The sequence below is a fragment of the Erpetoichthys calabaricus genome, chromosome 14 (genome assembly GCF_900747795.2).
Source record: "Erpetoichthys calabaricus chromosome 14, fErpCal1.3, whole genome shotgun sequence".
NCBI classification, from domain to species: domain Eukaryota; kingdom Metazoa; phylum Chordata; class Cladistia; order Polypteriformes; family Polypteridae; genus Erpetoichthys; species Erpetoichthys calabaricus.
In genome coordinates, this window is record NC_041407.2 from 60,415,505 (window position 1) to 60,441,637 (window position 26,133).

Consider the following 26,133-nt stretch of genomic DNA (forward strand, 5'->3'; position numbering starts at 1 on the left):
TAGACAGAGGGACCGAGCTGGGAAAGATGTGCAGCAGGTTAGGGTGATAAAGGATAAAGATGGAAACATACTCACAAGTGAGGAGAGTGTGTTGAGCAGATGGAAAGAGTACTTTGAGAGGTTGATGAATGAAGAGAATGAGAGAGAGAGAAGGTTGGATGATATGGAGATAGTGAATCAGGAAATGCAACGGATTAGCAAAGAGGAAGTAAGGACAGCTACGAAGAGGATGAAAAATGGAAAGGTAGTTGGTCCAGATGACATACCTGTGGAAGCATGGAGGCGTTTAGGAGATGGCAGTGGATTTTTTAACCAGATTGTTTAAAGGAATCTTGGAAAGTGAGAGGATGCCTGAGGAGTGGAGAAGAAGTGTACTGGTGCCGATATTTAAGAATAAGGGGGATGTGCAGGACTGTAGTAACTACAGGGGAATAAAATTGAAGAGCCACAGCATGAAGTTATGGGAAAGAGTAGTGGAAGCTAGGTTAAGAAGTGAGGTGATGATTAGTGAGCAGCAGTATGGTTTCATGCCAAGAAAGAGCACCACAGATGTGATGTTTGCTCTGAGGATGTTGATGGAGAAGAATAGAGAAGGCCAGAAGGAGTTGCATTGCGTCTTTGTGGACCTGGAGAAAGCATATGACAGGGTGCCTCCAGAGGAGCTGTGGTATTGTTTGAGGAAGTCGGGAGTGGCAGAGAAGTATGTAAGAAGTTTACAGGATATGTACGAGGGAAGTGTGACAGTGGTGAGGTCTGCGGTAGGAGTGATGGATGCATTCAAGGTGGAGGTGGGATTGCATCAGGGATCGGTTCTAAGTCCTTTCTTATTTGCAATGGTGATAGACAGGTTGACAGACGAGATTAGACAGGAGTCCCCGTGGACTATGATGTTTGCTGATGACACTGTGATCTGTAGCAATAGTAGGGAGCAGGTTGAGGAGACCCTGGAGAGTTGGAGATATGCTCTAGAGAGGAGAGGAATGAAGGTCAGTAGGAACAAGACAGAAAACGTGTGTAAATGAGAGGGAGGTCAGTGGAATGGTGAGGATGCAGTGAGTAGAGTTGGCAAAGGTGGATGAGTTTAAATACTTGGGATCAACAGTACAGAGTAATGGGAATTGTGGAAGTGAGGTGAAAAAGAGAGTGCAGGCAGGGTGGAATGCGTGGAGAAGAGTGTCAGGAGTAATTTGTGACAAACGGGTATCAGCAAGAGTGAAAGGGAAGGTCTAGAGGATGGTAGTGAGACCAGCTATGTTATATGGGTTAGAGATGGTGGCACTGACCAGAATGCAGGAGACAGACCTGGAGGTAGCAGAGTTAAAGATGTTAAGATTTGCACTGGGTGTGATGATGATGGATAGGATTAGAAATGAGTACATTAGAGGGTCAGCTCAAGTCGGACGGTTGGGAGTCAGAGAGGCGAGATTGCGTTGGTTTGGACATGTGCAGAGGAGAGATGCTGGGTATATTGGGAGAAGGATGATAAGGATAGAGCCTCCCAGGTAAGAGGAAAAGAGGAAGGCCTAAGAGGAGGTTTATGGATGTGGTGAGAGAGGACATGCAGGTGATGGGTGTAACAGAACAAGATGAAGAGGACAGAAAGATATGGAAGAAAATGATCCGCTGTGGCGACCTCTAACGGGAGCAGCCGAAAGAAGAAGACAGGCTTTATTGCACTGAATGGCAATTTTTTTTGTTATCTTATCTACCTTGCATTTTTCTTTATTAGTTCACATTTATGACTTATTCTTGAATGATTATTATATAGGAGTTTAAAATGATCATTCTAGTTTATAAATTTGTCATTAGTATTGTATATATTGATTTCTTTCTATATAAACACTACTATTATAAACTGTGTTATCAATGTATTCCATGAAATGAAATTGCTTACAGGATGCAAGCCTTAATTATTACTAATGAATGACATAGGGATTTTATACTTCTTAAAATTAAAATTAGGCTCCGGCCTACCATGATCTCAAATTTGGTTAAGGTGGTCTGAGAATGATATGATAGAAAGGAACCATTTGACTGTAAAAGTTTATAGGTTCATGATTGTAATGTGTACAGAGTACAGTGAAAGTCTTACTAGCATGTGTTATCAAAAAGCCTGCAAAGAAAGTAACTGCATAGGTGGTACTGAGGTGGTACATCTCAAACACCTAGCAATTTATGAAAACCAAAAAATGATCATTTTAATTGTGTCAATTTAAAAGCAATTTAATATTTAATAAATACATTAACTAATGGACAAGGAATAAATATAAGAAGATTTAACAAGAAAGTAACACTGTCAATGGAATCTTGAAATTGAGGAAATAAAATTGTTGTCAATTGATGAATATTATCACAAAAAAGGACAATCTTTAACCAAGAATATATTTTATTTTGTATAGTATTCATGTAATGTGTACCAGAAATATAAAATAGATTTCACTTCTATTACAGATGCAATGAAAAATCAAAGACCCATTAGATTCTGAGAAAAACAAATAGCAATTAAGATAAAGAAAAAAGCAGTGCAGCAAAGGAATTGATTTTAAATAGAGACTCTCCCATTTAATGTTGTTTCTCCAATCATGGGTGGGTTTCCCAAAAACGATACATAATAGTGAGTAATGAACTAACTAATGAGGGACCTGGTTAAACTATTTTATTTTTAGCAATGCAATTTAAAGTGCTTCTTAGTGGGCTCCTCCCCTGCAATAGCAAGGGAAAAAGCAGAATGGATAGATAGATAGATAGATAGATAGATAGATAGATAGATAGATAGATAGATAGATAGATAGATAGATAGATAGATAGATAGATAGATAGATAGATAGATAGATAGATAGATAGATAGATAGATAGATAGATAGATAGATAGATAGATACTTTATTAATCCCAAGGGAAATTTACATACTCCAGCAGCAGCATACTGATAAAGAAGATACAAAATTAAAGAGTGATAACAATTCAGGTATACAGACAGACAATAACTTTGTATAATGTTAACATTTACTCCCCCGGGTGGAACTGAAGAGTCAAATAATGTGGGGGAGGAACGATCTCCTCAGTCTGTCAGTGGAGCAGGACAGTGACAGCAGTCTGTCGCTGAAGCTGCTCCTCTGTCTGGAGATGATACTGTTTAGTGGATGCAGTGGATTCTCCATGATTGACAGGAGCCTGCTCATTGCCCGTCGCTCTGCCGCGGATGTCAAGCTGTCCAGCTCCTTGCCTACAATAGAGCCTGCCTTCCTCACCAGTTTGTCCAGGCGTGAGTCGTCCCTCTTCTTTGTGCTGCCTCCCCAGCACACCACCGCGTAGAAGAGGGCGCTCGCCACAACCGTCTGATAGAACATCTGCAGCATCTTATTGCAGCTGTTGAAGGACACCAGCCTTCTAAGGAAGTATAGTCGGCACATAATAATAATCAACACACTAAACGTCAAATATATTTTACACTGTTACATCTGGAAATAACATAAATGTTTAAAAGAAGAATTAGAAAGTTAATAAAATGCCTTTGAATAAACTTACAAATTAGTTAATCAGTCATTCAGTTAGCTGCATATCTACAGTATGGATAATCTATAAAATGAATACTTCTTCCCATAAATGAATTACGAATAGTAGATAGAGAGATTTTTCCAATGCTTTATAGAGATTCTTGAAGAAAAATGGAGGGTCTTTCAAGTCTTGTGAAGAAAAGGGCAGCAGATTTGAGATAGAAGGCTAAGATTGGTGGAGGGCGGTTTTGGACAATGCCTCTCACTCAACAGCATCAGAAGGGATATCGGAAAGGAAAGATAGGGGTCTGAAAATATTTCCATCTACTCTAACAAAATCTGCCCTGCCTGGGCATCTTCTCCTGATCTCCAGCATTGAGTGACTTCATGCAGGCACTACCCCAAGGGAGATCTTCTAATGCTTCTAATAGTTAAAAGGTGAAAGCACTGGACAAGAAAAGGTTTCTGCTATAGACAGAGACAGAGAGAGAACAGAAATGATAAGAAGGTGAGAAAGAAGAGGAGCTCCAGCAGATGGAAAGGCACATTATGGAACTGGTTTGGCTAAAGGGAGTAAAACATGACATCCTGAGTAAGCAGCATGATAGAACTGGCCCTATATTTCAATGTAAAAAAATGCTTTATATTGAATTCTTTATGAAACATACAGAAAGCAACACAATGGCGTGGCATGATACGACTGAGTCAGTCCTTTATACTGTCTTTTCAGACACACAAACAAATGGCCAGATGAAGCCAGCACAACACTTCTAGTTCAACAGTAGATTTGCAATTTTTTTTTTTTTGCTTTACAATCATGTTAAGACAAATACGTTTGACTCCAACAGAAACATGACAAATCAATAAAGAACATGAAGTGTATTTATTGATGAGGCAACAGAACATACACATCAAGACAAAAACATAAGAGTAACATTACAAATGTAATTCATAGGCAGATCAAGTGAAAGCTCCTGTGATAATGTTAATTCATACATCCTAGCCCTTGCCTTCTATCTGCTGGTAACTCAGTTGTAAGACTTTCTTCCTCCATCTCCTCGTCATCACCTTCCACTTTGTTGAGGGGAGGGAATAGGTCAGCTTATATTGCAGTGTTGTGCAGCATATAAACACACAACAACAACAGCACAGTAGTGTTCTGGTGAAAATCTAAGCCCCCTAATAGTTTATGTGTAGTCATCAAAAGTGCATCTTCCCAATTCCTACAGATCACTCTAAACACAGTGCGTTTTGCAGTTGGCATATTTATACCTACCTTTAGCCTTGGTTTTGGAGATTCAGCTCTGAAGTTAGTAAGTTCTCAATAGCCACTCACCAGAAAAACTACCAAAACTGAATTAAGGAATCCATCCATCCATCCATCCATTCTCTTCCGCTTATCCGAGGTCGGGTCGCGGGGGTAGCAGCTTGAGCAGAGATGCCCAGACTTCCCTCTCCCTGGCCACTTCGTCTAGCTCTTCCGGGAGAATCCCGAGGCGTTCCCAGGTCAGCCGGGAGACATAGTCCCTCCAGCGTGTCCTGGGTCTTCCCTGGGGCCTCCTCCCGGTTGGGCGTGCCCGGAACACCTCACCAGGGAGGCGTCCAGGAGGCATCCTAATCAGATGCCCGAGCCACCTCAAATTATTTTAAATTGAATTAAGGAATCATTTAAAATAATTGAAAATAAATATGTCGATACAGTAATGTCAGTGATAATCTTTATTTTTCATGCTAAGCATCTCACCTGCTTTTGGATAAACTCAAACTTTGGTCTTTGGCTGGGCTGGTTCTAAGATAGTGTAAGCACCAACTTAGAGGCACTATGACTGGGGAGCCAAGGCTCATCTAGGTGCCAGGTTCTTCAAACAGATGTCACTATAGCTCGTTGCGCATTACCAGTTGCATAGCTAGGGGCGGGCGAAGGGAGCGATCTGCCCCAGGCGGCATTATTGGCCAAAAGGCTCAGTACAATTAATGTGTAAGCAGCAGGGTTCGAAAAAATATCACTCATGAATGAAAAAAGTAAAATTCTCTGATTTTTATCCACAAATGCTTCAAAAATAATTTTCAGACTGTCCTTCTATGACGGCATCAGACACAGCAGTTGCATTTGGCAATAACAAAAATAAACATAAACATTACACCGATAATAATTTCTAGGAATAATTTCTAGGAAAATAAACAAGTAATTTACAATTTCGTTTCACTATCAATCCGAATGTGTTCTTGCTCTGCGCAGAAAACATCCCCACCTACCACTTGCACACTACACTGGTTCTGGTTTTCGCAGCATAATTATATTAAACTAATAATTAGAACACATCTTATTAGTGCATCTATACTATATTCTTGTCTAGTTGATGCTTATAAATAATTATATGTGAAAAATTATTGCTGTTTCTCTATATATAAATATATAGTATAATATACTGTATATTTATAATATAAAATTTATCTTAATTTTTCTCTATATGTCATTTTAATTTTCTATTTAAATAGGTTAACATATTCATTCATTATATGTTGGAGGGCATGTTGAAGCTCCGCCCTGCCCTTGAGCTACGCCACTGCGCATTACATACATAAATGAACGCAGTCTGATCTCTGAGGGGGTGCATCCACCCACCACTGCATAGAGCTGGCATGTTCCCTTGAGCCAGCCCTGATCACGGGGTTGGGAAGCAAGTGCTCTAAACTGATAGCGACACACAGCAGAGGTGGTAAACTCTTCACCTAGTGTGTCTTTCCAAGGTTCACTATTGTAACCGGGTTGCCAGTGAATTTTACTTTTGTACTGTGATGAGTGGCATCTGACTTTTACAGGCAGAACTGTAGACATGATCAAAATAAATAATCTTTTTGTGAATAATGACTAGGCTAGGCTAGTCTTTAATTTACAAACACTTTTGAATATGCCCTGCTAAGATTCAGAGTGCCTTTAGTTTAATTTAAATAAATAAACTATAAAAAGAAAAAAAAGTTTGAATCACTGTTTTTGAAGTGAATGGTTAACATTAGGGATGGGCAGATCGATACTAAAGTATCGATGCTTCCGATCCTTACCTTTTAATTTATACATCGATGTTCACATTAAAAGTATTGATATTACACATTTTCAATAATATGGAAATTATTTTTAAAAAGCATTTGATGGTGAGAACATGATTAAATTAAACATGTCATACTGTGCAAAACAGGACCTGCTTTTCCTTCTGAGTTTTTCATCACCCTGCATTCACACTGGTAGTGCTGTGATACACCAGGCAAAGCAGTGGAGCTATGTATGTGAGGCAATAGCTGAAAGAAAGTGAAGTGTTGTTTGGAGTTATTTTACTCCATTAAGTAAACAATAATGAATCAAAATGTGATACACGTCAGAAGAACGTACGTTATTGTAGCAACACCACAAACTTGGTAAAACACATTAAAGTCAATCATGTTGTCGAACACACAGAGTTAAAATGGAGGAGATAAGAAGAGAGTACAGACACTCAGGCTGCTGTCTTCTCTTAAAGAAGCCTTCCATAAAAGCAGATACAGTGATCCCTCGCTATATCGCGCTTCGCCTTTCGCGGCTTCACTCTATCGCTGATTTTATATGTAAGCATATTTAAATATATATCGTGGATTTTTTGCTGGTTCGCGGATTTCTGCAGACAATGGGTCTTTTAATTTCTGGTACATGCTTCCTCAGTTGGTTTGCCCAGTTGATTTCATACAAGGGACGCTATTGGCAGATGGCTGAGAAGCTACCCAACTTACTTTCTCTCTCTCTCTTGCGCTGACGTAGGGGGTTGTGAGCAGGGGGGCTGTTCGCACACCTAGACGATAGGGACGCTTGTCTAAAAATGCTGAAAGATTATCTTCACGTTGCTACCTTCTGTATGCAGCTGCTTCCTGAAGCGACATGCTTCACAGTGCTTCGCATACTTAAAAGCTCAAAGGGCACGTATTGATTTTTGACTTTGTTTTTTTCTGTCTCTCTCTCTCTCCCTGCTCCTGACGTAGGGGGTGTGAGCTGCCGCCTTCAACAGCTTTGTACCAGCGGTGCTTCGCATACTTAAAACAGCCCTTTTGATTTGTTTGCTTTTCTCTCTCTGACGTGCACTACGTTGAAGAGGAAGATATGTTTGCATTCTTTTAATTGTGAGACAGAACTGTCATCTCTGTCTTGTCATGGAGCACAGTTTAAACTTTTGAAAAAGAGACAAATGTTTGTTTGCAGTGTTTGAATAACGTTCCTGTATCTCTACAACCTCCCGTGTTTCTGCGCAAATCTGTGACCCAAGCATGACAATATAAAAATAACCATATAAACATATGGTTTCTACTTCACGGATTTTCTTATTTCGCGGGTGGCTCTGGAACGCAACCCCCACGATGGAGGAGGGATTACTGTAGTACGCAGGCAGCGTTAGTATTGTAATCTTATCTAAGGTTGTTGTAATTGTTTGAATAGAAAATAATCAATGTCTGTATTTAAAGAGGAGTATAGAGGAGTATATTACATTTATAGTATATTACATTTATATAAATATTAAAAAAAAAAAGGTTGCAAGGAGACGAGATGTGATTTTCTCAGAGAGACACTTTCACGTCCCACGAGACGAGTCTTTGTGCCAAAAGATTTAACCATGCCCAGGACCAAAAATAAAACAAAGAGTAGATGACAAAGTAGAACATCGTAAAGAATTCAAAAACATTGGCGCGGTACACATGCAGAGCAGGTTAGAGATAATGGAAGTATGAAAATTTGAAAATCTCAAAAAAAGTATAGTAAAGATCGCATTAGTGGAAACAAACAGAAATTATTACTCTGTGAAATAACGGAACAGCGAAAAGAGATTGAATATATTGTTCGGATTTAAACTTTCAGTCAGAGACTTGTAGATCGTCTAATTTGTGTTGCCATTAGGGAAAAAAAGTAGTGTTTCATCCCAATGAAGAGGCGTATCCGCGAGAATTAAAAAATTTGTTGTTTAGTAAAAGTGAAATCCCGTGAGAGAAATTATTTCTCATTTGTGTGAATGCTATTGTCCAGACACATTTCTTGTAGATAGAAAGAAACAATATTCACTCACGGGCAGTTATACGTTGCGTTGTCACGATGTAATTCCAAACACGGAATATAATTCAATGCATTATTGATGAAAAGGTAAAATTGAAAAGAGATTGAATATATGGACATAGGTGATATGACAGAAGTGCGGCACACAAGATGTAGATCACGCAGCATGGCAGCAACAACAATCCAGCAGCTGATCGAGCAAAGAGGAGGTAAAAAAAATAACTGTATTTGTTTCCCATTGTATCACCTTTTAAGAAGGGGTTTCGGAGGAGCGACCGTGTCTTATATATATATATATATATATATATATATATATATATATATATATATATATATATATATATATAAACACAGTGTGTGTGTGTGTGTGTGTGTCTGTGTGTAACTCGATATTATCTTTAAATCTCATTCCCTAGCATAGACCCCGGGCTATAAAACAATGCTAAAAGCAGTACTCCCAAGCATTACCAGGGCAACAGTATAGCCGGGTCTTCTCCTCTTACCTGTAGGCGTGCCTAGTAATAATAGTGTCTCATTAAAATTGTCATTTAGCAGCCCAAGTATTACATACTCTTAACAGTGATACGAGCAGTGATGTTATTGAGCCCCTCAGTAGCAGTGATGACGAATTGAATCTGTCTTCAGTCAATGAAATTGAAACTGACAGTGAAACAAAAAGTGAGTCTAATGAATTGGAAAGTGACGCTCACTCAGTATTTGCAACGTTATTATACTTTTTACACTTCTGACTGCATACTTTTAGTGTTTTGCATGCTTCACATTAAAAAATAAAAATGTTTGTGAGCCAAAAAATGCAAAGCTTTTTCCATGTTTTTTTTGAGAAAAAATGTAACTAACGCTTGTTGTTCCACAGATTGTTTGCAAGAACTGAACATGTTTAATAATTTCTGTTAATAAACAAGCAAATAGGTCTGATCTTTGGCACTATATGTAATAGTCTACTAATGCAAAGTCTTTTGAAATGTGACTTTTTGATGTCCACAAATACTGTAAGTTTTTACAGAAGATTAACCATTCTTAAAAGACAACACTCTGGCTGGATCAGTATTGGGATCGCCATCAGTATCGGCAATACTAGCCGGTATCGGATCGAAAAGAAAATCGCCCCTCAATAGTTAACTTGCTGAGCATGACCCATCTTCACGGTATCTCTATTGTGATTGGTTGAGTGAGGGTCTGTATTCTGTTCTTGCAATGGGATTGGCCAAAAGGAGTAAATGTGGAAGATTTGAAAAGACCAGGAAGCGTTTGGGGAGCTGCATGATGCCAGCTCTGTTTTGCTTTGAAAATTGAAACGAAAGAGAAAAAAAATGACTAGGAAAATAAAAAACAATGATGAAGTTTAATGATAAAGTACATGGTGAGCGTGACTGCAAGCATCATACTCGGTAGAGTAGCAGCTATGACTGTTGACAAAGGTTCTTTACGGGTGGACTTGTCGCTTGGACTGGGTTACAATCTCAAAACAAAAAGAGTGAGAAACAAGACCATGCACTGTGAGTCACAAAAGAAAAAGCTCTGGGGTTTCCTCCAGCAATGAAGGACAGTTCTGAAGGTATTCCTGAGTGCTTCTGTATGAGTTGTGCAGGTTTTTGGACACTTCGTTTTACTTTTGCGAATATTCTGTTTTTTTAACTTATTTGCTTGGATAAGAGTGAATGGGCAGTTTAATTTTTCTGCCGCTACTACACCCCAGAATCGCTCAGGCCTGTAACACGAGGACATTTTATGTGTATTTGTAAAATTATATTATATTTATTGGATGCCCTGTTTGCTGTTTATCACCTCTGTGTGCGTGTGTTCGAGTGTTAGCCCATAAGGATTAACCCTTAACTACTTGCGCTGGTGTATTTTTGTCCAATGTTCTTTTACTTGTTCCTACTGGCAGCATCCACCATCTATCCTCAGCTTGATTCACTAAAAGTGCAGGGTCGCAATGGGTTTATGAGTGGATGCACAGTCGCAAGTTCCATATAGTGCTTTTGGTACACGACATGGGTACTTACATATGTACAGTTTGTTGCATACATTTTACTTGTTTCTTAAACTTTGTTGCTTATAATTTTCCCTTGGAGGGAGATTTTTCATAAAATGGATCGATTCCTTAGGGCTATACTGTGACGAAGATGACAATGAAGAGAGGGTTGTCAATGAAAACGATCATAATACAGATTCAAAAATTGATATTGGAAAAGAAGATATGCATGCTGACACAAATATGGACTCTGGAAGCTCTGAAGAATATGATGAAAGTTATGAATATTCATTCATATCTAAGTGGTGCAAAATGCCTTGTTTCTGCAAAGAACATTCAACAACTGAGGTGAAATATGATAAATGTGCAAATCCTACAGTGAATGAAAGTGTGACCGGTGACGAATGAGCACAGGAGGAATGGATCAGATAGACTTAGACTGTGTCATACTATTCAGTAATATGGTATTAAATAAAATGTAAAATTATTGCAATATTTTATATTCCAACCTCACAGCCTGCATATAAATAGCCATTTTAACACTGGTACATAAAGTACACCGCACGTGTACTTATGAGATGAGAAATGGTGCGAATAGTTAAGGGTTAATAATAGGTACTTAAACCTGTAAGACTGCAAATAGCTTATTGTGAAATTTAAAGCAAACATAGAAATAAATAAAGGGTCATGAAATGCATTGGGACAGCAAAGGAATTCAATAAGGGAGTTCAATAACTAGTTACTCAAATAATTCATTTGTATATGTCTATTGAATCGATTTACTTTTCTTATATATAAAAGTCTATGCGTGGAAGTGTGTGTGTTTGTCTGGCCCGGAAGTGAGAAGTGGAGTCGGGGTAAGGGCTCTGCCTCCGATGAAACAGAAACCTCAGAAGAAAGACAAAGTCGCTTAGCTGCTAACATCAGCAAAACGGTATCCCTTTTACTTTTCCTCCCACCGCTAATGCACAAGCGATGTCGGCAAAATGAATCCTCCTAGGAGAGAGAGAGCCAGTGAAGTTCCGTTCAATTACCTGACATCTCTACATTTCAATTTTTTTTCTGCCGATTTCAATAGTTTCTAGAACCCTGGACTTTTTACAGCACAGGCGTACACAGCTAGTATATTAAATGTTTTGAATGTTTGAATGTTAAACAGTTTGTTTCTTTGAGTTCGGCATTTTCAGTAGGCACCGAGTTTGATTAGTGAAGTAGTTAAGATGTGCAGATGCCATTGAGAAATGAGTAGATAAAAAGCTCAAATATTTTACTTTTAAATAGAAAGGGGCTTTTGAAAACACCAAACACTTGTACATTTTGTTATACGAATTCAGGGCGTTACCCATGGTTTAAAGGATGGAGAAAGTGCTACACATACTCTTGTACGTGAAGGATTTTAGGAAACAGTCATGAACAACCTTAAAATAAAATTACCATTGCAGGTAGTGTTATGATGCTTTTGGGAAACTCACCTCAGATATTTTAGTTCTAAAGGCTCAGAAGGCTATTTCATTCACACAGATTTTGCCCATCATTTTTTTTTCTTAAATGTTCAGCACCAGACTTTGCTCCTGCCTTTCACTTGATGTTGTCAAGATAGGTTGTGGCTCCTCAAAATTCTAAAACTGGATTAAGCTTCTTTGGAAAATGGGAGAAAGGATAGATGGCTTTCTAGTGAATTCATTATAATAACAAAAGGAATGCACTACAAGCCAAACCAAAAATTCTCAATTTTAAGCTTGAACTCTCAGTTAAAAATATTAAGGCTTAGCAAATCACAGAGTTTCTTCATCTCCTCCAGTTCATCTGTGGAATCTATGGAAAAAAGTTGCAAATATTTTAAGCAAAAGAGGCCCATTATAAAATTTATTAATACAATTCATAATCTACCAAAGTGATGCTCTTGTCGACTTGTACAAATTATAATTATACAGCTTAATTGCTTAAGGGATCTCATTGTTGAAAAAACAGCTTTGCAACTTTAAGACATTTTTCAAATTAAGATCAGCAGTTTTTTTTTAATATTAATTTTTAGGATAATTCTAACTACTTATTTTATAGCAATCAGCAAAAATTAGAGCAAGAGTTAACCGATAGAGTGCAGTGTGGATGGAGCATTTGGAAGAAGGTATCAGGAGTATTGTGTGATGAAAGCATTAAGGTGAAGGTTAAAGGTAAGGTTTTTATGACAGTGGTAAGACCAGCAATGATGTTAGGAGGTGAGACATGGACAGTAAAGGGAGCACAGGAGAAGACGTTAGATGTGTCAGAAATGAGAATGTTGAGATGGATGTGTGGAGTTACAAAAAGGACAAAATAAGAAATGAGAGAATTAAAGGTGCAATAAAAATGAAAGAGATATCTAGGAAAGTATGGGAAAGTAGGTTGAAGTGATATTGACACGTGATAAAGAGAGACAATGAATATGTGGGCAAAAAGTGATGGGAGTGGAAGTGCAGGGGAAGATTAAACTGGGAGGGCAAAGTAGAGGTGGATGGATAAAGTAAGATGATCTAAAGGAAATGGACTTGACTTGGAGGTGGGGGTACTGCATCAAGCTCTTTAGGGAAGGTTGATCAAGCACATCAACCCCTCACAGAAGTGGGAAAAGATGAAGAGGAAGACATAGAAGAAGCAGCAGCTCAGGCATTTCTAAATAAATAAAGATTATTCATTACCTGGAAAATGCACACCCTCTGGAAACTGTGCCAGTGCCAGCTTCATAGATGCATCCATTTTTTGTTGTAAAGTTTCTCTCACTTCATCCTTTAACAGATTGAATAAGTAATAATATTTGTACATCTTCTTCTAGCATTTCATCTGAATGGTTACATTTTTCACTTTGCTGATTAATACAATAAAACTGACAGTCAACTGCTCTGCATATGAATTATATGCAGTTTGTGCACATTACTGCTACTTAAGTTCAATTAGGGAAACAAAGTTAGCAAAGTGGAGCGCTGGGTAATATCACAGTGTTTACTGTTCTGAATCAAGGCTAATGTTTCTGGGCTCATGCATAAGGTCCAGAGGCACACTCTCAGGTTGTGACAACTATTGGACACAGTTCGATTTGTGAGCGCTCTGATGAACAAGAAATGTTTCTTGGAGTAAACTAATGATGTTAACTAATGGATCCCAAAGCCTGACATTTTACTCACCTTTAGTTTAGTAAACTCATTTAGCATATTCTTCATTGCCTCCTTGAACATGCAGTTTTTGGATTGTTTTATTTTATCTTCAAACATAGTTTGAATTTTACTCATGAAGTTTCGACCCTTCTCTTTACTGGCCTCTAAAAGGAAAGATATTGAAAAATCATTTAAATATGTAAAAATGATAGGTACAAGTAACGTTTACCACAGTGCTATACTTCATTTTTTTACATTCATTATAAGACCTTACCTAACATTGTTATCAGTACTGAATCTTGTAACAGCAGAAATGAAAACAAACACTCCAGTTTTTGCCAAAGATGTGCTGACACAACCACACCCTGAAGGAATTTAAAGTGTCAAACTGACACCCTGTCTGTGGATTATGGAAGAAAACCCAAAAAGACTTGCGTATGAATTTGCATGAACCACAAGGTGGTGGTGTATTGTGCTTTGATAAAGGCACTGGACTTCAGGTTGCTGCGTTTTTTTCCTAAGGATGTCACTTAACTTACAGTATCTGTGTTGTCACACACCTTCGATTAGGAGGCAGCTAAAAGGACCTAATGAAGGTAATTCCACGCCAGGCCATGGGGTGGCAGGGCACGCTAACCCTTTCTCTGTTTTCTCTGCAGATCAAAAATGGGAAATTCTGCCTGGTTCCAGTTCCGGCCCTGAAGATATCATTTCCTGGCAGACACCTTAAAAACCAAACCACTTTCTGTTGCCAGTCAGTCAAATGTTGGACTCAAACCTGTGCATAACTCTGCAACTTAATATGCCTTTTGCAGCAAGGGCTCAAGTATACGGGTGGCTGCCCCAAACATTTTTTCTGTGTGTCGAGGCTACTTATTTCAGTGTCTAAATAAAAATAAAGTTTGCAAACATTTTGGTGAACTCATGAAAAAACACGGATAAAGGTATCAGCCTAAATATATTTAATTAATAACTTTGCAAGCACAGGAAATACTGCAAAATAAACACTTGTTCATTTTCAGTGGCTATGATTTTGTTTTTACTGCTCATATGAATGGCAACCTAAGATTTTCAGTTTCCCATGGACCAGTTTCATAGAGTGTAATGACTTGAAGTTTAAACAGTATTTTCTGTAAGGAAATGTTTTAATTATGCCTGACTTGTAAGCAAAATTATAGTGTAAAAAGCAAATTCTATTGGATTCTAAGTTCAGCCTTGGCTGTTTGTGAAATGCCCAGTTTTCCAATTTATAAAATAAATTATCCTTTTTAAAAATGAACAATTTGCACTCATGTAGGCAGTTGAAAAGCATGCATTTTCAAACAAAAATGCATTTCAGAGCAAGACGTGGCATTTTCTTCAGTAAACATGGCTTATGTAGAGATTTATAGGTTTATATTTAGGAGATAACAGAAGGTACTATGAGAAGTGGTGTACTGGTATTTTAAACTACTTTTGTTTGAGTATAACACTTTAAATAGTTTGATAAAAATTAATGGGACATCACAGGTAGATCAAAGTTACTACCGTAATAATTGTGGTCATATAGTATTAGAGATCCAGAAAGTGTTTAAGGTGTTTCTTACCTACTAAAAAAGTAAAACTAACAATCAAAGCTGCTGCTGAAAAGGTGACAACAACACTTTTCATAAAAAAGCTCACACTTAAAGAACAAATTATATTGACTTGCTTATTCCAAAGAGGAACTAGCATTTTGAGGACAAGTATGTTTAGCAAGGTATACAAACATGAAACTAGACCGGATGGACAGAAAACATGAAAACAGAAAGAAGTCAAAGACATCAGGAGAAACCTTCTGAATGAAACTCTCTGTCCATTCATTTTTGAGCCATCTTAATCCACTTCAGAGTGGCAGGAACTGGATGTTAGCTAAATGAAAATTTAGGAAATTCACCTACTTACTAAATACATCCTAAATTCAAGAGACACTGTAAGTACAATCGAGTTGCTGGAAGCAATAGTATTATCTTTGAATTTTTGTATCATTGGAAATAAATCATAATTACTAATAGTGGGGTCTCTACAATAAGAAGCTGTGGGCTACAGCCTCACCAGATGTTGTGCAAAATAAGTAATAAGCTTCCTGCAGCAATTTCACGTATTATAATGCTAATGTAATTATAATGTTATTAATGTTTATAACAACCCCCAACTTTATCTTCTTAAGTATTTTTTTCCAATGTTTTATCATATGCTCAATGTAATTATCTAGAAAAATATTGCTTTTTGTATTATGTGAAATTGTCTTTGTACCGGGTACTGCAAGCCTGTCTCAATATGAGGGGTTGGACCAATTGACCCTACAGTGCGGTGCACATGTGCAACTTTATATATCCAGTTTAGCAATGGGGCTTGAATGTCCCATACCAAATGAGAACCATCCATCCATCCAACCATCCATCCATCCATTTTCCAACCCGCTGAATCCGAACAGGGCCACGGGGGTCTGCTGGAGCCAATCCCAGCCAACACAGGGCACAAGGCAGGAAACAATCCTGGGCAGGGTGCCAACCCACCGCAGGACACACACAAACACACCCACACACCAAGCACACACTAGGGCCAATTTAGAATCGCCAATCCACCTAACCTGCATGTCTTTGGACTGTGGGAGGAAACCGGAGCCCCCGGAGGAAACCCACGCAGACACGGGGAGAACATACAAACTCCACGCAGGGAGGACCCGGGAAGCGAACCCAGGTCCCCAGATCTCCCAACTGCGAGGCAGCAGCGCTACCCACTGCACCACCGTGCTGCCCCAAATGAGAACCCCCTGTTTTTATTTATTAGTGATTTTTCTAATTACACATTCTAATTACACATTCAGTACCATTTGCTTCCATAAATGTAGCCACAGTAATGTGAAAAAGGGACCACACTAAATTTGAAAAAAAAACAAAACAAAACACCAAGGAAGCCTACAATGTGCTCCTTCCACTTTGTGGAAATGAAGTCAGCAGTATGATGGTCCTGTTTAAAAGAAGCACAAGATTGTAGTGCTGAAAGAACAGATACAGTATGTATGTAGAAAATTATTTTTTTCAATTGTTTGTTGGCCCTGTGCTGATCAGCAAACACCTGGCTGCATAGTGGTTAGTGCTGCTACCAGATATGCTTTACGTTGTGTACAGTAGTGTGCATTTTTCCATGGTCGTATGGCTTGTCCATTTTCTCTTCAAAGATATTTGATTCTAAACTTGAGTTGTGCCTATTTCAGTTTAGGTAGTTCATAGCCATTACATTTTTCTGGGTAGTAGGTGGATATGAAGATCTCACTTTACTTAGGGATTAAATGTATAAGGCTATGTTTTGACAGATAATAGGAAATCAGAGGGAATCAAAATGTTCTGATGGTACTTTAGACATAAAGTTGGGTGAATTAGCATGCCTCTCTAGTCAATAGCAACAGAAGGATAGACATCCAGCAGAATAAAAGGTTTTGTCTTGTCCTCACAACCACTCATGCACCCAAGTTATTGTTGAACACTACATGCCGAGGGGTACTACAGTCACTAGTGCAGGTTACTGTGACTTGATGGAGACCAATGTGAAGCCTGCTGTTCAATCCAAGCAGCGGTGGACTGCTGTCTCAAGGAGTCCTTTTGCTGCAAGACAATGCCTGCCCACACACTGCTAAGAACACCAAGGCTTGTCTGGAGAAACTGAAGTTTGAAGTATTGCCACATCCTCCTTATTTGCCAGATTTGGCACTGTGTGATTTCCATGTTTTTGAACCGCTAACAAAACATCTGGGTGGTCGTCGATTCAAGAAAGATGACTACATGAAGAAAGCAGTGCATGAGTGGTTGCGAGGACAAGAAAAAAACTTTTATTCTGCTGGAATCCAGGCACTTCTAGGCAGGTGGTGCAAGTGCATTGAGAAGGGTGGAGACTACATTGAGAAATTACATTATCAGTTTCATTCCATTTTCTAATAAATCCCATTTTTTAACTTTAGCTTGACTCCCCTGCGTAATAGTTGCCTCATTAAATAAGAAAGGGCAAAAGAGTATCAACTGTGAATGATTAAGTTTTCAACAAACAATAGCTGGAAAGACAGAATAGGAAATAGTTATAAAAAATGGATCCTTCCCAATACATTTCATTAAACTCTTAACTATGGGCAATACTTCAGCTGGAGAAAGGTAAAGAAAAATAATAAGTCCTGCAAGGAATGACAATTAGAATAAGGTGGAGAGAACATGTTGTTTTATGACACATATAACATAACATAAGATTCTCAAACCCATTTAGTAACTAATGGTTCTGGGGTCTTCTACCTATCTTGGAGGAAGTTGGCTCAAGGTTCGAGCCCACTGCACCGCTCATTCATGAACACACGCACACTTGCAGTGAGCCAATCTGGAATCATCATTTAACCTAACAGGCAAGTCTTTAAAGATTTGGTAGGGAAACAACTGCAAAGACACAAAGACAACTTGCAAACTACATATGAAGAATGTCTGAACACAGGATTCACTGGTTAGCAAGAGAGCCGTCTATCCCATACAAATCATTTAAATTTAATCAAAAGCTCAAAACATTGAATCAGGGTATTACACATAATTTTTCTTTATTTTAGAGGCTGCAAGAGACTTTACCTTTATAAACAGGATCCATTCCATCTTGAATTGACTGAGAAATAGAGTTGTATATTATTTTTTTATTCTGAAGAATTTTTTTTTCCAACAACACCAGGACTCTTCTTAGCTAATGGCAAAAACACAAGAAAACAACAGATAAAAATAATAGCCTGTCCTTTTTGTAATACTGTATGGGTCACACTTTAAATTTCTCCTAATCTGATTTTTCATTGCAGAGTTGCCATTATATGCTTCATATGGATGATGCAGTCTATCCCTAAGGGACATTAAATGGAATAAAATTGCTTAAAAATAGTTTTCTCAACTAGTAAAGCCATCCATGGGTATGACTAGGATTTAAATGTCCATTTTAAATCATGTCTGCTGTCTGACATTATATGTTTTCAGGACTGTGAAACTGCCTCACCTGTTTACATTTTATTTTATATTTTTAGACTGACCCTTATTCTTCAACATGGTCCTGTGTATGCTTTATTTTGTGTTTTTATTTTCTCATGGTTCTTCACAATGGCCAATTGCACTCTGAATCTACAGGGAAGGAGCCTCACCCTGGATTAGTACTTTGCAGTCATTGCAGGACAATAAGACTCTTGCTTGCCACAGTACTTTGCCATGTCGTTAGATAGCATTTGTCTGTGTTTTTTGTCCCTCTTTAACATTCTTGGCTTTTTCTATTTTGACATTACTGTTCTTTACTTTTTAATTTATTTTTGATTGGTATTGTTCAGAGCCAATATTATCATCACTGTAACATCACTTTGCTGCCATTTTGTCATTAGAAACATGTTTCACTGCAAATTACTTGCCTCCTGTGTTGCATGGCTTTTGACATTATGACACAAATACTATTAAAAGGCTGGCAAATGTTCTACATGTAACATCATCACCACAATATTTTTAGATGGCTGAGTGGTGATCTAAGCATCCACGTTTCTAGATAAAAGCCTGATTTTTTATAGTGCATGTTTCTAAGTGAAATGTTTAGGATTCTGCATTTCATGTGTGTTATATCAACTTCCACTTTGGCTTTTTGCTGTTTTGAGAGATTTTTCTTGGTCATTTCCCAACTTGTTAGAAACATCACTCATGACCTTCTTTTTCCAGGTTTATCAGAACAGTGCTCAAACAATGAACAAAGTTAGTTAGGCACAAGTTTGGATAACATTATTGCTTTGAGTTTCAATTCTAGTTCTTGTTTTGACTTTGGTGAAATAATAAAATATTCTTCTGCGTAAAAGATGTTTGCAATAACTAAAGAATCTCTTGCCTTGCACCTAACAGACCTGCTTCTACTACACGATTGTCAAATTGGACAGACTGGATAATGACAGCAGTGGGAAAAGGAAAAATGAAAATCAAAGTCATAATGGACAGAAGTCAAAAAAATGAAGTCTCACAAAAGTAGCAAAGCCCCAAATGTTAGCCAGAAATCATTGTCAGAAAAATCAAGCCAAAGTCCTATCTGCCCAAATGTATTTTTAAACACTAGCTAACACTGCAAAAGTTTGTTTTCAATTCAAAATCTTGGACATCAGAGACACCATCTTATATGATGCATCTCCGGTGTTGACCTCAAAATGCACCACGAGGTACAACATGGTTGCCTACAATATGGCTGCCTGATCTGAAAATACAGCAAAATGGTAATGCTTGCAATAAAGAAAATAACCACAGAAATAATGATAATAAATAATAACAATAAAATAAATCAAAATATTGATGAACTGCCCCAAACCCCAGAATCATTACACTTAAAACATGAAGCAACTATGACGATGCAGCAAGGTTGTTTTGCAAAGTAAAGCCTTCTAGAATGTGATATAATGTGGGGTCTTTTAGCTCAACTGTGACACAACAGTTATCAGAACAAGACCAAAAAAGAAAGGTGTTTGTGTGAATTGTGGGTATTGATAGTTAAAACTGGGAAAATGAAGAATTTTATTTGGTTGTAGAAAGGGAAGCTTAAAAAATGCATAAATCAACCAGAATGTAAGGCGGAGATGCACCACATTGATTTACAGGAACTGTGAAAAAGTGAAGGTGTACCTGGGGACTTTGCACATTTTAAATAAGTACATTTCTTCTTAAGTAAAAGAAAGCAAAAAAAAAAACCAAAAAACATACTTCAGTTTTAATGAACACCAGCCGATATGACTGACCAGCTTTCTTCTTTGTAAATATGGCATCATCTTGGAACTTCGATTGAAGTAACTCCAAAGCTGCTTTTATACTTCTTCTGGTACTCTGGTTGAGCCTAGTAGTAGGAGTATTGTAGACTGATCATTGAAAATGTAATGATTATAAAGTCTGTCATGAAAGGTTCATAACTTAATGTTTCAAAAATCATGTTATAAATTCATTATACTAATTTTATATCTCTAGAATATATCGTTTCTTTGATTAAGAAGCATTATCGATCTTTTCTGTGCAGTACTATGCTCCAACTTGCTATTAAAAAAGTCAAACAACAAACTGAAAGAGAATTGAGTTTAAAATGTAATATTTTTGATATATAAATCAGACTATAAAAAACAAAAACAATGAATTGTGTAATGTCTGTAAAGGGCTGCATGCCATACATTATCAACTTACTGGAAACTGCTGTTTAGGGTGTTATCCACACCTGCATAGATGGGTGATGCCAACTCATTGTTGAGATCAATTATATCACCTTTAGAAGAGCGAAAGCTTCCAGAATTATGGCATAAAGCCTTAATTGTCTGGTGGTAACCACCAAGGTTCGTTCTTCCCTGCCAAGAAAATGAATGCATTAAAAAATATATAATTACCATCTCTGTAATACACTGTGCAGCAAAATACATCATAATCACTAACTAGTTTGTCTCTATTTTTTATATTTTAAAGAGTGAAAGTAGAACTGTAGTGGCAGCACTATCTGCAAGAGATTTGGTAACCAGGTTGGGATATCCAGAAGAACAATTTCTGGTACATGAGAAACAAATAATTAAATGTTTTTATGAATGTCACAGAATGTAATTCTACATTGTGACAGACAGCAGCAGTTTCCTTATCCTGGTCTTTTTCAGACTCCACTAGAGCTAACTCCTATTTATATTTCAAAACAGCCAGTCTTATCGGCAAGAAAATGTGTCATGGCAGAGGTTTCCATCAAAAATTATTTCAAGAATTACCCAGAAATGCTTCATGGTCACATTCTTAAAACACCAGAAGTACTCCTTGGCTGTTCCTTAAAAGAGCCTCTTTATCAATTGCTAGAAGAGAAGCTGTTTGTCCACCTCTGTCTATTTGGAGATGTGTGCGTGTGTGTGATGTTTTTGTCCTGACATTAGTCTGAAAAATAAACTAACCTATTTTTCAAGGAGCACATTCCCCTTGCAAAATAAACACTGGATAATAGGTTTTAATAACCAGATTTGGGACATTATAGACAAAACTAACTCAGCCACTCTGTGTACACTTCACACAAACACACGCATCCTCATCAACTTGAGATAATATTTTCATTTTCCATTTGCAACATTCTACAACCATTCTCACTTAATACATGTATTAGCCTCTTCCTTCTATGGCTATCTTTCTAACTAGTCAGATCTAAAGGTCAACTCCAAGGCCAACAGCCAATATTACTTCTCTTCTTCTGGGCAATCATGTCCTAACTGGCATGAGTTTGGTGTCCATGACAGAAATTCTGTGTGCCAACAGTTCTAGTCTGTACCATATCTCATATCACATAATCATGTTATAAAATCCATTTAGAAAACGCAGAATGTGTATCAAGGACCTTCCTTCTGATAGCTTAAAACAACAACTAGACTGGATCCCCAAATTTCTATGTCAGATATAATACTAGTAATTCCAAGGCAGAAAATAAATTAGTTCAGATACTTGTGCATACTCTATGATTTTGAGAGACTACAGATACTTACAGGTTTTAACAATTTTTGAACAATGTGCAGACACTGTTTTTCAGCACTTTCCACACCTTGTGTCAGTTCCCCTTGTAGTTTTCTAAAAACACTATCAAAGAAAACTACCAAATTGGCAATTTCAGCAGTAAGATTTTTGTTTAGTTTAATATAGAGTTCTTCATTTTCATCAGCCTGAAAAAATGCGAAATGAGAAAATATAAAAAGCTGCATTATTACCAAAAAATCACATTTATTCAAATTAATCTTTTTAAAATTTAAATTTTGATTTTAAAAAGTATTGTTATTCATTTATTACAGGAATTTATTATGTATTCTCTTATGGTGCCTAATCACTAAAGCCATGACTTTTTGAATAGTGGTGTAACATTTACAAAGTAATAAATATAAATGCTCTTTACTATATGAAGGGTTTAAATCTGAGCTTATACACAAGAAGCATTTCTGAAACAGAGAAACAAATATTAGTGAATAAAAAGGTATAGAGAAATCTATTTGAGATTTGATTGGTGAAAAGATGGCGAATATCCATTCTCTTTACAGATGTGAATGAAGAGCCCGTTTTATAAGTCCTCCCACCATGTTACCAAAACTACTTATTTTATTTCAGGCAAACATTTAAGGAGTTAAGGTGCTATCATGCATGATATCTATCCCCTTATTTCTATTTGGGGTGATTTGTCTACTAAATAAGTACATTTATTTATTCACTAATATTTATCAATTAGCATTTACAATTTAATTCAAACCTTAATATCTTTCACTACTAGCCCTTTTTATTTTCTGGCCTTAAGGAAATTACAGTTAGGCACTTAGATAATATAACTTGGTGATTGAAACCGGTCAAACGTGACAGTTTCCTAGTAATGCATCTTTCTTTAATAATAAATGAAAACACATTTTGTAGTGCTAGTTATTAGTAAAATTAAACAAGTTTTACAACAGTCAATCGACTTTGATTCTTGCATGGTGTTTGGCTTTGGTTATCTGCTTAGACTGCCCTTTGTGGTCATTTAGACTCAGTCTGTTTTTAAATACTGTGCTCCATTTTCTGGTTAATTTTGTCCTAAAGTATACTCTGAATACCTGCCTTCCCGTCTGGTGTTTAGCGCATCTGTAATGTACAATTGGCATCCTACCAGAACTCTTTGAGCTAAGAGCTGTTTAAAGAACTAAACAGCTTAAGATGGTCAGATAGAAAGAATTATTTGTTCACCAAAAAACATTGAATGTGGCAGAGACTGTAGCTTGTGTGTAACAAGTAGAAATGTTGACAAGCTTCCCAACCTCTGAACTCTGAAATACAGTATCTAAAATGCAAGGCTGAAAAGGAGCTAGTCAACCTTTCATTATTTTCTATAAAGTACCCATGTTACTGCTTAGTTTTCTCCTACTATCTATGTAAATGCATTGAGGTGCATTCATGAAATAGCATTCAAAATTCATTTAATCAGGATTTAAGGCAGGAACTGGCCTAACCTATTAACCCTAACCCACATTCTCACTGAGCAAAGTTAAAATCTACAAAAACATATTATTTTCAAGTCACTGGTTTGATTTTCATTTCAGAAAGGTATGAGCAAATTAGGGAAGTGTTTTGAGAAAACCAAATGGTTTACCTTCTCTTCAGCATTTTCCTTAGGAACATGAAGAAAGGATATAATCCCAGATACCTCGGAAACATAATTTTCTACTGCTTTCTTGGTCTGGTTGACATAAAGTTCCTTCACATGCTTTTTCAAAGATGGGAGCTCTATATGAATAGTAACAAGGGAAAATGTGGTGGTTTATCATTTACAATTCATAATACAAACGATTAACCATTTTCTACTTAAAATCAGGAATACATATGGTGAGCTTTTAAATTCACCTTTGTATAATATAAAATGAGTGGCGCAGTGGGTAGCACTGCTGCCTCGTAGTTAGGAGACCTGGGTTCGCTTCCCAGGTCCTCCCTGCGTGGAGTTTGCATATTCTCCCTGTGTCTGCGTGGGTTTCCTCCCACAGTCCAAAGACATGCAAGTTAGGTGCATTGGTGATTCTAAATTGTCCCTCATGTGTGTGTGTGTGTGTGCACCCTGCGGTGGGCTGGCACCCTGCCCGGGGTTTGTTTCCTGCCTTGTGCCAGTGGACCCCCGTGATCCTGTGGTTAGGGTATAGCGGGTTGGATGGATGGATACTATAAAATGCAGAACAAAAAATTTGCATTTTCTTAGTTTTGTAGAAATTACACTGTTATTGAAATATGAAATAGCAGCATTGCAGCATGCAATATATTGCAACAAAGAAAATGTATGTAGAATGTGATTTGTAAAAAAGTCTAATCTTAGATTACATCGACTAATGTAAAATATTCGTTTCATTTGCAGAATTATGCATTTTTAAATTTACCGTTCTATTCTATAAACCTTACCAGTTTCTTCATCTGTTAAAACATTATTTTTTCCTTGTTTGATATTCCAAAACTCTTTAGAACTCACTGTAAACACGTTAATGGGATTTCTAACAGAATTATCTTCAAGGCCAAAGAGGAATTTCTGGAATTGAAACATAAAAATGTAATATTTAGTCAAAATGATGTCAACTTGATTAGCAGCATTAACAAACCATTTGCTGCATTTACAGATACTGTAGGCATCAAGTGGAGGTACTGTGAGGAGTGTATTCCAAAAACCTTTTGTGGTGTCTTCTGACAGATAATATGACCCTTTAGCAGGGTGCAGTAATTGAAACATTCTGTGTTTTCTCTTGGCTTCATTAAAGCCGAAACGTACTGTACAATAGTTTGATAATCAGCACTGTTACATTCTTTTGGTGTGTGTTTGCTCTAAACTTGGGAAAAAGAAATTCTTCTCATTGCAATTGTGGATCACAGGACAGACTCTTAATGGAGGTCCTTGATTGCATATACAGCTACAAAAAATATGTGAGCGGATGCTCCAGCTAAATTAGACCTCAGCCAAGAAAAAACAGGTACAGAATTAATTTAGTATTTTGAGAAGATTCTGGATTCAATACAATACAGCTAGGACTAGAAATACTAGGAATGGGAAATCTTTCTACCAAATGTTAAGTAGTTAGTTAATCTCTTTTTACTACAAGATTGTGGACTAACAAATTATATGATTGGCAAAAAAAGTATTGCAAATTAAACAAATCGTTAAAATAAACAGATTCCTTTGACCTGTTAACATTAACATTTTGTTTTGGAAGTTAAAACATGTATATGAAAAACCCTTTAATACTTCAAAAATTAAATACTTAATTATTCTGTAACTTTTAATGATGTCTACATTATGTCATTTCAGTAATAGTATAAGTAAAAAGAATCCCTTACTTTTACTATTTTGTTGCATTTATCATTAATCTTCTGTTTGACTTTAATATTTCTCTGAATTATTGTTTCTCTTTTCAATTTGCTGTCATCGTCTGGTTCCTGCAAAAACATATTTTAAAAAGTCTCTACCACAGGTAAAGTGCTTATATAACTGTTTTAGAGTTAATACATAAATACAATTATAATCAGTCTTAATAATAATATTAATCATAATTAAATTCCTTTCAGCTTAAATATCAAGTTGGCAAAAATTCAACTTGGATAAAAATACATGGCTACTTACTGCATGTCCTGAAATCTCTTGTGTTTTGTGACCACTGGAAAAGAAATAAAGTACATTAAAATACTGGGCTTATTAATTTTTATATATATATATATATATATATATATATATATATATATATATATATATATATATATATATATATATATATATATATATAAATATAAAATCCTAAGCCTAAAAGTGCAACAATTTTGTTTCCAATTGTATCACCGTTTAAGAGGGGTTTCGGAGGAGCGACTGCATCTCCTTGGGGTGCATTAAGCCCCCCTCTTCACAACGCGAGCGGC

General features: G+C 37.0%; 1 protein-coding gene across 2 annotated transcripts in view; it reads right to left on the reverse strand.

Annotated features, from left to right (window-relative positions):
- Positions 1-4,135: 4,135 nt before the first annotated feature.
- Positions 4,136-26,133, reverse strand: part of LOC114664460 (nuclear GTPase SLIP-GC-like) — a 36,524-nt gene continuing 14,526 nt past the window's right edge. For both annotated transcript variants that reach the window (XM_028818555.2, XM_028818556.2), the window contains 11 exons: positions 25,844-25,877; positions 25,561-25,659; positions 24,637-24,760; positions 23,843-23,976; positions 22,224-22,397; positions 20,908-21,065; positions 20,440-20,569; positions 18,313-18,421; positions 13,721-13,854; positions 13,238-13,325; positions 4,136-12,374 (listed from right to left, as the gene is read on the reverse strand). In XM_028818555.2, the coding sequence (XP_028674388.1) occupies positions 12,307-12,374; positions 13,238-13,325; positions 13,721-13,854; positions 18,313-18,421; positions 20,440-20,569; positions 20,908-21,065; positions 22,224-22,397; positions 23,843-23,976; positions 24,637-24,760; positions 25,561-25,659; positions 25,844-25,877 (1,252 nt within the window). In that variant the 3' untranslated portion in view covers positions 4,136-12,306. The remainder of the gene's footprint in view (positions 12,375-13,237; positions 13,326-13,720; positions 13,855-18,312; positions 18,422-20,439; positions 20,570-20,907; positions 21,066-22,223; positions 22,398-23,842; positions 23,977-24,636; positions 24,761-25,560; positions 25,660-25,843; positions 25,878-26,133) is intronic.